This window comes from Trichoplax adhaerens, genomic scaffold, assembly GCF_000150275.1.
Source record: "Trichoplax adhaerens TRIADscaffold_5 genomic scaffold, whole genome shotgun sequence".
In the NCBI taxonomy this organism is placed as follows: Eukaryota; Metazoa; Placozoa; class Uniplacotomia; order Trichoplacea; family Trichoplacidae; genus Trichoplax; species Trichoplax adhaerens.
Window position 1 is genome coordinate 683,272 of NW_002060947.1, and position 18,979 is coordinate 702,250.

Sequence of the window (18,979 nt, forward strand, 5' to 3'; positions counted from 1 at the left end):
ATTTATCGGTTTGGAAAAGGATCATACAGTACTTGTACTGTTCAATAAATGTGCATATACCGTACCGTACTGTAAAGTACGTACTGAATTAGTGTTTCATTAGAGGTCTACCCAGAATTTATAGCACTGTACTGTACCATACCGTACCGCACCGTACCGTACTGTACAACAAAATTCCTCGAAAAGAAAAGAGGGCTAGAATTAAAAAGTTTTTGGCGCCAAAACTAAGGAACTACTGTAGAGAAGAATATAATAATGTACAGTAAAATGTCAATCTGTGTCCGCTCGAGAATCGATTTGGGACATTTGAGGTATACTCAAATCTTTAATTTTGAAAGCCCAACTCTAAGTAAAACCTATTGTAACATTTCATATTGGGTTCAATGGTTGATTACTGTAAAGAGTAGGAATCGATTCTGTGACGGCAACCGATAGCTGAAGGAGTGTAGCACAGTCACTTATCCGTCTTCGTTGCACAGTGCACACTGCACCTCCATAGGTAACGTTACTAACATGACAGTACTGTACACTATAGCATCGACTTGCAGATCTCCATGACGATGGTCATGGACATGCACTGCAGTCATCTTTCATAGAAAAATAATAATAAAAGACTCCATTACAGTATGCTGTAATCCATGTAATCTTTGCATATCTTATGCAACTTTTTATACTTATTCATATTTGGCAATAAAAGCTGATATTCTAATCGGTTGCACAATGCACACGTGCACCTCCATAGGTAAACGTTACTAACATGACAGCAGACTATAGCATCGACTTGCAGATCTCCATGACGATGGTCATGGACATGCACTGCAGTCATCTTTCATAGAAAAATAATAATAAAAAACTCCATTGCAGTATGCTGTAATCCATGTAATCTTTGCATTTCTTATGCAACTTTTCATACTTATTCATAGCAGTCAATAAAGCTGATAGTCTTATCCGTTTTCGTTGCACACGTGCACCTCAATAGGTAACGTTACTAACATGACAGTACACTATAGCATCGATTTGCAGATCTCCATGACAATGGTCATGGTTACTGGTATCACTGAGCTACGACATCATTCTCGATTATTTAGCTAAAATGTATTCATGAGTAATTCATGTAGCCACTAAGTAAATAATTGAACTATTTTGTTAGTATCTCAGGTATACAGTTGTTAGTTATTATACACCGGCATTGTGGACTTAAATTATACTTTACAGCTTTGTTTCTTAGGATATCAGTTTATAAAGCGGAATTTAGGTATTCTTGATATAACTGGATATAAAATCCCGCAATTGATTTAAGTGCCATAATTTTTTCCATTTTTTAGGTAATTAATATGCAATGGGCTAAGTTCTCTCTATCAGAGTTCACATGTAGCCTATCTTTCGCCTTAAATATCAACCAATTACATGTATCAACATATAAACTCTTCAGTATCGATTGTCTAGTACAATAATTGTTATTAGGCCATTTGCAACATCCTTCAATTTTACTATATCAATTTGAAATACATTATACTAACACAAGATCAGTAGTAATACGCTAAATTACAATACATTGATTCTCTGTCTGGAAATATTTATACGGTATAGTATAATACTACAAAACGATCAATTCCAATTCCTATGAAATAAAATAATCAGCAAAATGTGTAATGAAGAGTTTTATTAACAGTTAAGAAAGAACTGGTGTTGACTTTAAGTATTCAGGCCGTAGTTATTCAACACAGATACACTACATATTAATCGGCCTTGATTAATGCCATTATTAGCAATCTAGGTAACGTACAACCTGAACTATATCATTTTACGATCCTACTGCTTACAAGCTAACAGGATAATATGATTATAAATACAAAGCGTGAGACGTACGCATATTGATTAATACTAAAGATTTAAGCACTATTTTTCTTGTATTTAGTTTTTCCTCTATTGATTGTGAATAATATTGTATTATTTTTGGGGTGAAGGGCTTACATGAACAGAGTACTATTTATTGGCAAAAGTGAAATTCATCACATTAACAGCACTATAGATATCACTGTATAACACTGAGGTTATCATACTTTGATTATCGTATTAACTCCTAATTTAGTCGATGCAGAATTCAAATTTTGAATACTAAGTTAAAAATAGGAAATCCTTCAATTCGTCGAATATACAATTAAATGTAATTCATCGTTTCAGCCGCATCACAAGAAATCGATTCATGGGACAGACCGTGACTTCATTACAAAGTAAAAGTGTATAATGCTGCTTCAATCACATATTACGTATATTACAGTAGGTGTTTTGCTTTCACTTATGTATAAACCAAAGCTCATCCATAGAATGAAGGACCATAACGCTTTATTCGACTATACAGTTGCATATATTTAGATGGTACGTACTATACAGCACCAATTTTGAAGAATCAAGTAAATCAGCGGTATTTAAATTAAGTATCATGGTATAGATTTTATGCATGATAAATTTACCAGTAGTTTAATGCTACAACATCTACGACATATTCCAAAAGGAGTTTATCAAGAGTCATCTGGTACAATCCGTCAGAAACGACAAATCTCTTAAATAAATATTTGATTGCGCTACATTAATCTGATGTCAATACACCGGTCAAGTACTGCAACGTAATTATTTCATATAATCATATCATATATTCGTTGCATATTTTCATTGTATATTAAATAAAAATTCACAATAAAATAATAACTCTCGAAGGACGGTAGAGTTCTCAGAATTTAATATTTCTTGTCGTAATTTTAGATATATGAAATGAATATTTCTTTTCTGCCAAACGATTGTTTCTGAAAGACAAACTTATCATGTCATAGTGAAATTCATCACTTAAATTATTAATGTTACATATAAAACCTAATGTAAGAATCATAAATAATATATTTCTTTCATGCTGATATGTTTTTCAATATGTAGCTAATCAGCTGATATTGTATGGACCCAAAAACTCAGTTTTAGTAAAATTTAGCTTGTATTAAGATATGAATTACTATCTAAACGTCAGCATATTTAATTAAAGTTATTCTTCTTATTGCACAAATAACCTAACTAACACCAAAGGTTTTTGCTGGTAATGCGATAATAATAGCTATAAAATTCATGCTTTAACGCTCCGACTATTAAAAATAATATAATTTTTAACTTTAAGTTTGATTGTCAAGTTGCTAAATAGTAAAGACAATGGAATAACAATATTTCGAAATAAAAATTAATTTCATTTGCGTTCAAGCTGATTTCCCAATATTTGCTTCGACTAAGAAGCTTGAACCTATGAGTAATTTAGCAAAACATGAGAAACTATTAGCATCATATCAATGGAATATTTACTATTTCAAATGTATTCTTGTAAATTCTAAGTTCATTTGATTAATTTTTAGTAATCGCAATCGAATACAACTGTTAGCAAGATTTATACTATTTAGTTGGAGTAAAGAAATGAAGTATAGTATTATTGGTACGTAACACTTAAGATGTATGGAGAACACGACTGATACATATTAGAAATAGCTTAGTTAATCTATTCTGGAATTTAAATCTAAGATTACGTTACTAGGCTATACTAAGTTACAGGCACCTTCTTTATTTCTCCTTGAGTACTATTTCTGCGTTAAATTATCGGAATTAAAATTAAGAGGCTACCATGAACAGTTCAAAAAAATATGAAATTTCCGGAATTAGTAGTAAAATACGCGCTTCTGCCAACGCAAGATCTCAAAATTTTCATATAAAATCATATTATGTAGATTAATGATTAAGAGACTAAAAGTTTTGGTTGATAACGCTGTGTTTTACAACTTGCTCTTACATGTAATTCTTAGTTCTAGAAAACATCAAGACAGATCAACTGTATTTCTATGTAATAGATAATCAGTCAAATTAGGGTCACTTTCTAGTTTAAAAACAGGAATTAATGATATTTTACAAGCTGGCTGTGTTAATTTTGTCTAGTTATAGTAATTTAATTAAGCAACGTTTGAAATGTCATTATTTGCTTTCGAAATAATTTTAAAAGTTGTAAAAGGATGTATAAGGATATGAACCCAAATGAAAGTCTTATGATAGCAATTAGATTGCAACAGCGTCATATTAAAAATTCAGCAAACTATTGAAATAATAATCTCTTAGCTACGATACAACAAACCAATCTATAATTGCATAATATTTTGTCTATTAATTACCATAAATATTGCTAAGCATAAATGCTGGTAAATTGAAGTCTGATATTAGCTGTGCCCTTGATGATTTATATTTTCGTATATATCGGGAATTTCTACTCTAGATACTGGTAAATAGCAATAATTATCGTATCTTTTACAGTATTTATTGTTGACTTCATGATGTGAACTGAATCTTTTAGTCTATATTTGATTCGATTTACTTTAAATATTAATAAAATTAATTAGTCAGCAAAATAATGAGGAGTCTCAATTTAAAAAATAATGTTTAGCATTCTTATCATAAACTGCTTTATATCACTACACCTTTGCAGTCAGAATCTACTATGAACTTACTGATAATACAGCAATAATGAAGAGTGCCAAGTAACATATATATTAATTTGCATTCACATTATCAGAAAAAACTTAAATGAATATTCAAATTTTTGACAAATTTATTATATGACTTCATGTTACATACATCCTAATGAATAATGTTAGATGTCATAACATATAATTAATAAGCCATATGTTTGTAAATATACCTAAAATTACGTTATATGCAAAATTTACCTATACAATCATCATAATCATAACGAAAGGAATGCAAATATCTATCAAAGATACCTGAAATTCTCATATACATAATTATCTTGAATATTGTAAATTAAGTTTAATATAATGTTACTCAGCAGAAACGTAACAATTGCCTGAAGAATTATGATAGCATTAAAGTATTTTTTGCTAATTTGAGTAAATAAGAAGTTCTATTCCTCCTTTACATACGTTGCCATAACAGTGTACAGCCTACAAATATAAAATCTGCGAAGCTAAATATCCAAGAATTTATAATTGCATATTTATTAATTTAATTAATTGAATTTGTCATTAATTAGATTAAATTTCACTATGTAGAGAGTTTATTAGTTTATTCCTGCTATACTCGTAGCTATAGCAATTTAGGCTGTAATATTAGTAATAATATAGACTGTGTATCACGTGAAAAATTATTTTCAAGTGATAGCTTATTTCTTTCTTAAAGTATACTAAGTCATATGGCGCTAGTATTATTACCGCTGACCACTTTAGGTTCACTTTAAGGTATCATTTTATAAAATGATTTACAAAATTTGATTGCACAAGTTCTATAACGCATGTACTATATGCATCATTCTACATTTATAAGTTGGAACTATCAGCTACGAGTTGGACTCTGGTCGATCTAAAATTTTTTCCGCTTCCATTCAACCATCTTGGAGCATTTTTTCTAAAATTCTTGTTGAAATAGCCGTAAATAATGGCATTATAAGCAATGCATGTGTAATTTAAGATAATTAGTACATTAATTACAATTTTTAAAAGATTTTCGTCTCTAATTAATATAATTTGAAAATCAAGTAGTACGAATACACAATAATATGGCAAGTTAGTAGTGATGAACAAAGCTAAGCAGGCAATAAATATTTTTATAACTCTCTTTTTCAGATGGAAGCTTCGGCTAGTTGGAGTTAATGTGTCTTTTCGAGAACTTTTATTAGTTAAGCTAATTCTAGGTTGATCAGATTTTCTGGACGAAGATTTAGTCCAACCTTGACCTGGTGTAGTTTTCCAAAGTTTATTAGCAATGATGGCATATAATACAGTCATTACAGTTGCTGGAATCAGAAAAACGATAAATATAAATAAAAGCCAGATAATTATCTTTGAATAAGGTATATAGAATATCCTTTGCTCTACTGTAATATTTACAATAATATCGAGTCCTTGATCAGTAGGCCACAATGGTGCACATACAGTACGTCCGTCATAATATCGATATATAACCAAAAAGGAAGTATAAGGTATCCAGAACAGAATAGAGACTATCCAACAAAGAGGAATAACGACATAGACTTTTCTTGCTGTTAATTTAAGATTAGGTCGTGTGGGATGAACTATTGTATTGTAGCGATCGATGCAGATTGTCGTCAATGTGAAAGAGATTGAAGTAATACAGGATCCTGGCACAATTTGTGCCATTCTGCATATACAAATATTGAATGGATAGATCCAAAGAGGATAGAATAATTCATGAACTTTAATTGGCATCCTGAAAGTAGCAATTAATAGTCCAGAAATTGCTAAATTACACACGAGTAAGTGGACTGGTGATCGCATCTTCTTGTTTGCTAGTGTTATCCATAATATGAGAATATTTCCTGGAATTGCAATAGCCATCAATAAGACGTATAATATGCCGATAGCCAACGAAACTTGTTGTATGTATAACATTTTATGACTGACATTTATTAAGTCTGTCGTATTTTTCAATAGGTTCCAACTATTTAAGTAGGTAATGTTGATAGTTGCATTCATACTTTCTGATCGCATGGTCATGGCAATACCAGTGTTATAAGTAAATAAGCAGCAAAAAAATACAAAATGCTAGATGGAAGAACTACAAAAATGGTAGAAATAAAATATGGAATAATTTCGAATAAGTTATAGTATGCTTTGTTATCACAGCTTTGAAATCTAAATTATTAGCAGTGATTATTCGTAACAGAATCCATACTTGATTGATGTTAAATGGAATACGGCAGATAAGTTACGAAAGTCACAATACGCAAATATACAATATTAGAAATCAAATAAAGATATTTAAACACTCTCTGCCTTAAACATATACATATTTATATCTAACGTAAAGATTTTACTTTCCAATTAATACCGTAGCAAATTTTCGTTAAGTAGATAGCAATTTATTTAAAGTAATAACGTTGCATACAATATTAGACATCCGAATCTATGTCGTTGTTTAAAGGCTGCAAGAAATTGAAATAAAACAGTATTATCCTCTCTCCACGTAATATAACTACTGCTGTATTAAGAATTTAGTTTATAAAATTGATATTATTTACTTGTGTGAAAACTAGTAAGTTTACCAAAAATGATTACGAGTCTTTAATTCATCTTCTATTTATCTTAAAGTTCTAACATGAAAACAAAATATTTTTCAATGCAGTCTACTTATTATTATAAATTACATATACCAGTCTAAGTTATAGCATTATAGTATTGTTTTTATCGAATTAGTAACTTATACTACAATTGGCGAAACATGAATCTTAATTAAGCTCATTACGTTCAATAATTAATCGAAATTGTTACAGTTCTTATTATATTAAATATAATTTTCAATCTACGCTAATTAAATATTTGATCATTTTTTAGTGATTCAGGAAGGAAATATGAATTCAACGTCGGTACGTGATATCTGCTATTGATATATTAAGATTGCAATTAAAATTACAACATCATAACTTAAGCTTTGTAATTGTATGCGAAAAGTTAGGAATAGCTAATAATTATGTGCCTGATGAATGTACGGTGATGCTTTTCCGGTAAATATTCATTGTAATATCATCACAATAATCTAAATCAAAATAAGCCAGTATTCAGATAAGCACAGACTCTAGTTTAAAATGTTTCATAGTTCACTAGGTAATTTTATAAACTTAAAAATTTTTGTTTATTGCTATACGTATTCAATGCACCTGATATTTCTATAATCAAATTTAAGGCTATATTGCTAGATAGATGAAAATATGTCTGGAAAATACCAATTTTTGATAACTTGCTAATACTGATATGCAATTTATGCTATTTATGTTTTATGTATTGAAATTAGCTAACATGGCCATAGAAGTTAAGAATAAATCTAGTTATCATAGTTCCTTTGCTTTGCAATATGTAAATGTAAATGGTGAATATCTTCATACTGCATTAGACTTATAACAAGTATTAATCCTTTATATCTGAAAATTTAAAAAACTATTTCTTCGAGATATAGTGTTTTTAGAAGTATCTTTTACTATAAAATGGCTGGCGAAGAAAATAAGTAAGTTTTGATTTATAATTTCTAACTAACTAATTAAATTTATAAACAACAGTTCACAGCAGTTCGATTTTCTAATTAGCTTAGAAGATGTTTTGAACATAAGCAATTATAACGATCGATGAGTTTGGGTGTTATTGCTTGTTTATTATATGCAATGATAGTTCTCTAGGAGATTAAGCAATAAAACACTATAATTGAGAGTTTCTTACGTAGCTTACATTGTATTTCGTATGTTTCATGTAATTAAATTATATCGCAGACAAAATTATCGCGATTTTAAGCGATATTTCGGTTGCCATAATTTTTAGTTGTGTTTGATTTTTATAAAATTACCGTGAGTGATATTAAAAGTAATGCATATGAAATGTATCTTGCATAGGGGGTGGAAATTAAAGTACTTAGAACATCTAAATTAATATCGATAAAACTCACCTATTGATTACTGAATTTTATAAGGTATAGTTCGTGACTTATATTTATGCCTAATAATGTACAATTGTACACTATTCAATATTTGTATGAGATTTTAATTATATCATAATAGTAAGATAATGTTAGAATAAGGCACAGTGTTACTTTTTCTAGTCAGAATTTGCTTACTAAAATATTGACGTTAAATTTAGCAATATTAGGCTTAGATTCATCGTCCATACTGGATATTTACAGTACCAGACAGTGCTAGATCCGATCTTTTATGAACCTTGACTCTTACTACACAATTATGCATGATCGGGTGTCGTAATATCATGTATCGCAGTCTCTATAAATGTAAGACGTACCAATATTCGTTGTTAGTAAATAAGTACATTTATAAGTACTTAGAAGTAGAAATAAGTAGAATTCACGAAAGATGTTAATTACATTGATATTATTAGAAAAATTCGGTATAATTACGTATGATAATATAGAAATGATTGACGGAGCCACCTAAAGCGCTGATAGCAATGATCTTAATGAATGTTAAAAAACTACTGTGGATGACACCTTCTAGAATTAATGTAGTGAGACGGCGTCAAATACAGTTATCATCTACATTTATAATACACTTACTATTCTTTAGACTGATTAACTAATATTCATTATATTTTAGAATAAGGAAATATTTTATTGAATTTAATTGATATTATACTCAGTTCTAACCTAGCAGTGGTTTCTATAATTTATAATCATTCAAACAGTTTGACATCATATGGTATTTGGAATGGTTTAGATAATGGCAAGTATATAAATTTAATTCTTTTTAGCTAAATAATATGATCTATTCGTCAGATACTGCTGTCACTTTTTGAGTATACGCTTATGTGCTTTCCATCCATTACTAAGATGGACTAAACCCCAATATCAAGCACTACTCGACGTAACTTGATCAAGTAGGTTCTGTCGCAGTAAAAATGTATACATTTCAGATTATTAATATCATATTTTTACCATTCTGTAAGTGCTTCCGTAATTAGCTTCTAGAATCTGCAACCTCTTGATAATATGGTGTAGTTATTCAAAACAATGATAATTGCATTGATCTACTACCTTCAAATGATATCATCCGTGAGTATATCAATCTTTTATATTCAATCCGTACTTTCACAATCTAGAATTCTTCATTTTTCAGTATGATAGAGCAGATATTTAAGATCCTTACGAAAATCTTTACCTATTCATTGCATTTAGGTTGGGTAATTTACTAAACCGTCTGTATCTTAGCGGCGCCTAGCTATTGGAGCACTATAATATAAAAGCGGTAAATTAAGCATTAGTAATTCAGATTTTTGTAACTGTTTCCTAAGGAGGTTGCTGGAAGTAAATCATAACGTGGACGTTCCCTTGACATTTTCTCTCAGAACAATAGTAAGTACTGACGAACTCCCATCGTAAAGTGGCCAAAGGAACTAAATGTTTTTCCTAGACAAATTACGAACTTAATGTAAAAAATTTCAGCTATTTAGTCGTTTACTGTAGCAGAGTCTACATAAAATATGTAATGAAAAATACATAGATAAAATTAATTAATTTCTTTTTCCTCAGTTTCTCTCTTCCTGACCTACTCATAATATGCTTATGTACTTTCTAAAATTTACAAATAGATTATAATTGTTGATAAGGACAGAAATTTATTTCTTTAGACGAAATAATTCCATTTTAGGTATTACTGTCTCTTGCACTTCCAACAATCTAGAAATTTTTATTCCTGGATATCATAAGCTATTCAATTTTAAGACGGGTTCTTTAATAAAGAACAGATCTTGAACTGATGTATGACTATCAGATTCATAGCATGAATATTTTAGAAGACGTTAACTTCAAAAATCATTTCTTTCAAATGATGAACAATATAAATATAATTGGATATTAATAGAAAGGTGTCGAAGATTTTATAACAACGACACGGAAAGAATGCTATCTGAGATGACATAAAGTAAACGTAAATTGACAAGGTGTGAATAATCGTAAAGACGTGGAAACTAATTGAGTTGCCTGAAAGATTTTAATACAACTCTAGAGCAGAAAGGCCAAGTAAACCTTTATAAAAAGATATTAACAACTTGAAAGAGAAAGTTTGAAAAGAGAAACAAAACATAACAGTAAATTATTGACAACTATTGCGGTGTTGTCTTTTATAAACGCAATTTACTTGCATTTAAAAATATAAACAATTAACATTTAAATAGTAAATATGTATTTCTTTTTTAATATAATAGATGTAATATTCTACAAGTCAGTTGTCTAAAAATTAGAATCAGGTATTATGATAAGTATCTTTTATTCTTTACTGTGATTTTAATAGAAATAATACAAGGCACAATAGTGATAAAAACCATATAAGAAAAGATCAAAGAAAGCCTTTAAATAATTTTCATTTTTAGTAACACGAAATGTTAATTAATACTAGTTAGCAGCGCAGGCTTGAAATATTGCTAGTGAGGTAACGTTGCTGTGGAATTTAAATACAGTATTAGGTTAAATAAACGTTCTCATCGAATTTTAATAAGATTGTAAATGTTTTCCATACTGCGTCAGACTTTTATTGAATTGGATAGGTATGTAAGAAAATATTTGGGCTACAAATATAAATGAAAAGGATTTGACCTGGTTCACCTAGTAATAGCAATTAAACAAAGATCACGGCTGTGAAATTTTTACCGATGGCATCATTAAATTACAAAGCACTTATATGAAAATCATTACCGATTAAAATGTTAAGATAATACGAATAATCATGGACGGTTATATTCCGTTGTATCCGATGCTTGGTTTGCCTAGGTATGTGAAAGCAAAGAAAATGGTCTTTGCGTATTTAGCAAATCTATGAATGATCAGTGGTCAAAAAATTTAAATACTATAGTGGGATGGCATCAGAGAAATTGAAACCTGCAAATAAGATCTATTTTGATTTGAATGTCACGATGATTGTATACGCTAAAGCAAAAGAAATCCAATTTAAGAATATTGCTGGAACATACTCAATCTAAGAAAATTTCACCTATTAAACTAGTGTATCTTTGGCCGCAGCCAAGTTGAAATGAAACACTGCTTAGTCCGAATACATCTCTTAAAATGTTGCTTTAGGCTGAATTTTGAATAGTAGTGATTACTGTACACAGCATCTTCGCTAATGTGAGGTATGATACTATTGATATATTTCTGTACTCGTATGATGTAAATACCTATAACCGTAGCTTTTTGTAATCGAATTATAGGCACGTACAAGTAAATTTACCTAAATGTGAATACGATTATAATGGTATGACAATAACATCATCCAATATTTCCATAATAACTTTTCGGTCAAATTTAGGGAGATAAAAAAACCTTAATCATTCTCAAAGATTTTTCTCTAACATCATGGTAATTTATTTCTTTACATTAAACCGTAACAAAATGAGCTGAGTCTTTAGTCTAGATAAAATTTTATTTCGTAGTCATCTAATAACACAGATCTAAGGTAGTGGCTACGTGATTGAAATATTGTGATGGAACTATGCAGTATATTTGCAATCCGACAACTCAAAATTCTGAGTTGTTGAAATAAAGCAAATCTTGAGTGCGTTACAATTAGTTAAGACCGCATCATTACCTTTCAATGCAACTTTTTTGTGCTCGTTTGTCTGAGAAGAATTCAATTTCTTTCCCTCATAAAATCAGTATAAATTAGCTAAGATAAATGACTTATTAGTCACATCGACAGCAGTTCTATACGTTTTATGTAAATTAAAATTGAATACTTTCTACATAGGAGTACTAAATCACCATTAGCACATTGCTATATAACAGTAATTAATATGGCTATCAACTACGTTGTTATATAGCGCATAGTACCAGAAATCCGTTTCATTACTAGTTACTACCAATACTTTATTAAGGCATAAATTTCTACACTGCATACGATCACCGTGTTCCATAATACGTAGTTACTGGAATTAGCTGAAATCATTACAGTCAATTATATATTACTAAACTGGCTGCTTCTGTCTAAATTATGAATGGTAATATGACATATTAATTATTAATATTAGTATAGGTTAGGATTAATATTATTACGATATTTCTTCTTATAAAAGCTACAACTTATTATTGAGTTGAAAAATTTATACCAGGGTATCATAAAACGACAAAAAGACCTATTGTTAGAGTGATTCTGGATTGGAATATCACCTTAACTTAAATCGATAAAGATAATAGTAAACATGCCAAATAACTGTATCGTAGAGGATCTTACATGATTAAAATCGGTCAGCTACTACTGGTACATGTTAAAATTTTATAAATAAGTGGATTTTATTGACAAAATTAATACAAGTGTGTCGTTTATTAACTTCCCTATCATACAATAAAAAAATTGAAATATGGATATAACCTAATGAGATACTGCACTATTTTTAGCTAATATTATAGTTGGCTTATACAAAGTATCAAATTATTATATTAGTCTCAGATTACTTAGCAGCAGCGCGATTATTTATCGAGTTATTTCGTACCATCAATGCTGTTCGCTTTTTATTCATTCTCCCATCGGCAAAATCCTGTACAACGTTGATACAAATTACTATATCCCCCGTAGTATGCTTTTACCACCAGAAATATGAAAAAATAATCGAATTTTTACGTCAATAATTTTTCTAGGAATTTTATTTGAAAGGCTTATTTCTTTTGTCTTCGACTTTATTACACAAAATTAAAATTGAATTTTTTACTAGTGCGAAACTAGTACCTTCAAGTCCTTTGAAATTGCTCATTACTAAAATATACTGCAAAAGTAATTGTGGATTTAAGTGTTATAAATTCAAATTTCAAGTAGACTTTAATATGTTAATTAGTCAGCACCATGTCAATCTAACTCATAAAGATTATGTGGATGATAATCTGATACGTTAGGCATCAGAATGATTTACCAATTCGAATGCGACTAGCGTAGCTGTAATAACCCTGGTACGTATATAGTAAATTTTCGATTATCATTCTTTATCAATAAGGTATTTGATTAGTAATATATTATTATTATTGTTGATCACGTTTAATTCTAGTGTTTGTATGAAAAGTATTTCTTGATCCAAAATGAACGCGTTATAAATTTGTGATACATACTTTATAGCGAAACAAGTTAATTTTTTTCTACCGAGAAATTAAATCTAAATGGATTTGGACCATATTTTATCCTTCAATAAGGGAAACAGATTACAATATTTTGTTAATCATGGATGAATTACTGTCACGTATACTAGCGTTGTAGCCTATGTTAATCATTACCCAAATTCACGTGCATATAGGAAATATTCTCCGTTGAAGCCCTTAAATTAAACATTGATATTGTACGTGCCTGCAGCTACTCGAAATGTATTATACTTTACAAACGTTAATATTAGTGTAATGTAACTTAGTATTGCGATTGTAGACTGTTAGCCATATTTAGTATAATGTACGGTAGATATTTATCCTAAGAGATATTTGGTAGCTATAACTATAGACTGTAGTGGTATAGACTCTATGCTAGAGTACAGATGACTATATACAATAAGGTGTTGAGTTACTAATAAAGTTATAGGTAAAAATAGAACTGTAAATCATATGTCAGGATATGGTTAATTCATTGCACTTTGGCTGGTGTGAATAATGTCTACGTAAATACTGTAGTCGTATCCATATCGGATTAATGATAGTCCGCAGTAGAATAGAGTTACTAAGAATAATTTAACAATGTGTAAAGTAAGGTAAAAGGTTACCATGCGGATTGTAGCTGCGAATGCTACGAAAAGTATAAAAGCATGTAACTTTAGATTATTCTGTCAGTTCGTTCTAGAAGTCTTTAGTAGTAATATTTGGCTAGAGTAGAGCTGTGAGTAGTTAATCTTTGTATAAGATTCAATAAAGCCCTTACTTTTCTAAAATTTGGAATTTTGTGATCGGTATATATCACAATTAGATAAATATTCGATTTAGGATACTGTATGATAATATAGCTTAAAATGCAACAGTCGACACGTACTTTACCGCATATCTTACATATTGCCATTCTACCCTATTAGACTTAGAATAAAAAAGTGTCTAATGTTAAATCACGGCAAAATTGATTGCTGCTTTGAATCAATTACAATTCACTACTGAGATCAACTTTTCCAATAAGAAATAATTAAAAAATTTTCAAACTATTAGTTTTCGCTTATACTCTATTACTCAACGTATTCATTCTCTGTTTTAATATGTAACTGTTATTTATCTCTATTGATCACACCCACGATTTAATTTTCTCACACTCTAGTTGGAATCTAATCATCACGTATACTACGTACTTCATATTTACTGTACCGTAGGTTATATAGTATTCTATTCAATTTACAGGTTAAAAAACGAATAGATATCGAATGAATCTTTCGATGTTGTATCGTTCGAATTGCCTACAGTTTATTAGATTGATTATTTGATCAATAGCTTATGCTCTAAAAACTTCAATTTTATTTTATTTACAATTAATATCATTGAGAATATGGCAATCGAATTTATAAATTTATTAGTTAGAGAAATTTTTCAAATTTAAGATTCTACAAAAATATTTAGATTTACGTGTCACAAACCAGCTTCGTGACAAGGATAACGTAAAACAAATCTCTAAATTACTATAGTCTCTGGGATTCAGCTTCCCTTAACTACCTCACAAGAATTTAGACGCCTTTGCTTCCACGTTAAAACAACTATACAATTGAGAACTGCTTTATTCAACTATCTGACGGGCTTATATACCCTTCTACAGCAGTCAATATTCACGAGTCATCTTATAAAAATACTTAGGTGAGAATATCTACTAACTAATTTTTCACAGTCGGACTACAATATGTCCATTCACAGAATCATTTCAGTGCACATTACAGCACAGCATTAAATTTACTGTAACACATTTATAATTAGAGTAATCCCTACTGTAAGTAACTAGTTGTAATATATTATCACTATATGATATTAACCAGATTTAGATGGCTATTTCTTCACGGTAGTTCGTACCGTGACATTATGATATTTCAATCTATTTCCATGAGCGTGATTTAATCAAAACGAAAATAAATCTTAAATATCGCATGATAAAGATGGACAAGAAAGCAAAGTTATGCTAATAAATGATAGCGCAACATGCATGAAGGAGCAATTGATAATAATAGTCTAATGGAATTGTAAAATTATAGAGGAATTAACGCTTTTCTAGCCCTAACATACAATGACACGGACATGAGATGAATTATTTTATAAGATCAACAAGAACAGTACGTTAAAAAGCTAAAAATGACGTAATACGTAGATATTACATAATAGTTCTATAAACAACATCTGTGATGACTGCCAAAATAATATAAGGTTATCAATTTAATTTAGATGAATTAACGATAGCAAGGAGCAAATAAACATTGAAACAGATGTTGAGCTCCATCATCAATTTTTTGAAGCATACATTGACATACATCATAGAAATTAGTTAGAAGTAAGAATCTTCGAAAAGTAATTATTTAAATGGATAGAAGATCACATCTATTGTTGTAAAGTGGAGATAATTGTGTATTTACTATATAACAAAATAGAATTTTTCAAGTCTGTATGTGGAAATTGAATATACGTACTATCGTATGAGTTATTTTAATTGAATGCTGTGTAAACTAAAATGTAAATAATTGATAAAAAATGATGCTACTTGCAGGTTTGTTAGATATTATAAATTGATTTTATTGAATTGAATAATCGATTATAATAGCACAAAATTTATGCACATGACGCACATAGTAAAAATTTTTGGGTGAATTAAACATTTTATTTTTCTTTCAAGACAATGCAAATTGTACAGTTAAAAAGTTTATGGACATGACGTTCGCGGCTAAAATTTTCGAGTAGATTAAACTTCTTATTTTTTCCTTTCTAGACAAATGTAAATTGTACTAATAACAATAGAAAGTTAACAATCAATTTTTTTCTCTGTAACGAGACCCTGCATTTTATTGCTGTTGAAAATGTGTATGTAGAAAACTATGGCAAGCTTTTTATCATATACGTATTAGCTATCTATATTTTCTATAATTTAGAGAAACTTTATTGAAGAATCACAAAAAAATTTAATGCTAGAGCATCAATTATGGTAAAATTTAATCGCTTAATAATTAATATTTTGTTTAGCGTACTAATTCAATTGAATTTTAGCGATATCTGCCGCCAGAGCGGAATTATGAACGCTGCAGAATATTAACTGAAAACTTAAAATGCGTACAATTTTCCTTTCTATAATACTCATTAATTAAGAAATGGAAGAAACCAGGTCGAAAATTTTTAATTTCTATAAATTTTAAAATCAAAAATACTCAATTTCATCTAGTTAAATAAAGATTTCAACAAAGATTTGGTCTTCGCAGCAGATAGCAAATTCGTATATTTATCTTTACACATAGTCATAGTTATACATTATTATTTTCGATGCCAAAAATGAATAGAATCATCAATGCAAAGTTTTCTAAAATTCACAGCTACAATTTAAAAATTTTATTACTTAATGTAACCAGAAGAGGCTTGACTACTGAGGAAAAATTTTCATATGCCTAACTGCAGAAATTATAGTTTAAAACCTTAATATCCGTAATGCTCCTTTTTTTCTAGAAGCAATTTTTAGCCAAGCTGAAAATAAGATAATTTCATGTTCTATTTTGATTTTTATTATTCAATATAGACATTGAGGCTATATAGCTATGTCAATGCCGTAAATAGTTCTCTGCAAATTTTTAATTTATTACTAAACTTAATATCAACTTTCAGTTACAGTCACTTACAGGCTACGACAAAATTTTGAAAGAGAAAGTAGCCTGCGGATAGGCTGTTTTCTAAAGTTAAATCCAGACGGTATAATTCTGTTATTGAAATTGAATTATTGTCTGAAAAAATTCTAGTTTTTGAAGCCAGTAGGTAAACCATTTAATATGGAAATTAGCCAATTGTTAGGACAATTTATGGTTTTTCGAGCAAATGGTTATGATCGCTGATATGAGGTTGTTTAAATCACCATGCTCGCTATCATATTTTAAGCTAGGTTACTTGGCACGTAGATTAAGCCATTTTGGAGCGTTTCGCCTATAATTTTTATTAAAATACCCATAGATAATGGCATTGTATGCGATACAAGTATAATTGAGTAAAATTAAAATATCAGCAATAACTGTTACTGAACGACGATCTGTAAATTGAATCAAGTGAAAATCCAATAATACTAGTAGGAAGTAATAGGGAAAATTAGTCAATAAAAATAATATAACACAAGCTACGCATATTTTAATGACACGTCGTTTTAATTTTAGCCCGTGGTTCTCCGAGTGAAGATTATTTTCTCTTCTACCACTCATACTTGAACGACTAGCCGACATCGACATTGTACGATGACCAGGTGGTGTTCTCCATAGCCGTTTAATAATAATAGCATATAATGTTACCATAACAATAGCAGGTATTAGAAATACGAAAATGATAAATAACAGCCAAACTATCAGTTTAGAAAATGGTATATGATGAATAATTGCGTTGGTAGTTTGATTGCGTATTATAATATCTAGTTTTGGTTGAGTCGGCCAGTTAGGTAGGCAAGCTTTGGTGTGATTATTGATATTAAATATGTGCATAAAGGTTGTATAAGGTATCCAAAATAGCGTTGATACTACCCAACATATAAAGATAAGTAGATATACTTTATTGGCAGTCATTCTCAATTTTAAATTGGTTGGATAAATGATATTAAAATAACGCTCGACACAAATTGCTGTCAAAGTAATGGAAATCGAGGTGACACACGATGCAGGTATTATTTGAGCCATTCTACATACACTCATAGAAAACGGATACTGATGACTAGGATAAATTAATTGATTTGTCCTAATTGGTATTCTGATTAGTGCAATTAGAAGGCCAGCAACTGCTAGATTGCAGACCAGAAGATGAATTGGTAAACGCATACTTTTATTTGCTAATGTAATCCATAAAATTAAAAAATTGCCTGGAATAGCAATAATCATGACCACGATATAAGCAACTGCAATCCACGGAAATGTGTATTCGCTTTGGTGACTTTGTAATTGAAACGTAGTCAAAGTTGATATACTCGCATATTGCTCATGAATGGTCTTGATACTAGAAGTTGGGTTGAAAGTCACATTCATCGTCATAATAATTTTAGAGACAACCAAAAGTACTTCAAAGGCAATTTGGCTATTTTATCTATTCCTAGGATCTAAATTTTGGAGGAAGGAAAATTAGCGACTCCGCTTTAATATCGAGAGTAATGGCAAGAGAACAAAAAATATTAATAGTTTCTCTTATGTAAGCAATCCTATTATACCTCCGTTTGAGTTATCAATAGTGATATGTTATATTCGATGAGAAATAGTCACAAACTTATCTTAAAATTGCGAAAAGTAATAAATTT

At 29.7% G+C, this 18,979-nt stretch overlaps 1 protein-coding gene across 1 annotated transcript; it reads right to left on the reverse strand.

Annotated features, from left to right (window-relative positions):
- Positions 1-17,597: 17,597 nt before the first annotated feature.
- TRIADDRAFT_56177 (uncharacterized protein) lies at positions 17,598-18,719 on the reverse strand (the record flags this gene model as incomplete). Its single annotated transcript, XM_002112704.1, has 1 exon — positions 17,598-18,719. One exon carries the CDS (start codon positions 18,717-18,719, stop codon positions 17,598-17,600), a length of 1,122 nt encoding a protein of 373 aa, XP_002112740.1.
- Between the last annotated feature and the right edge of the window lie 260 nt (positions 18,720-18,979).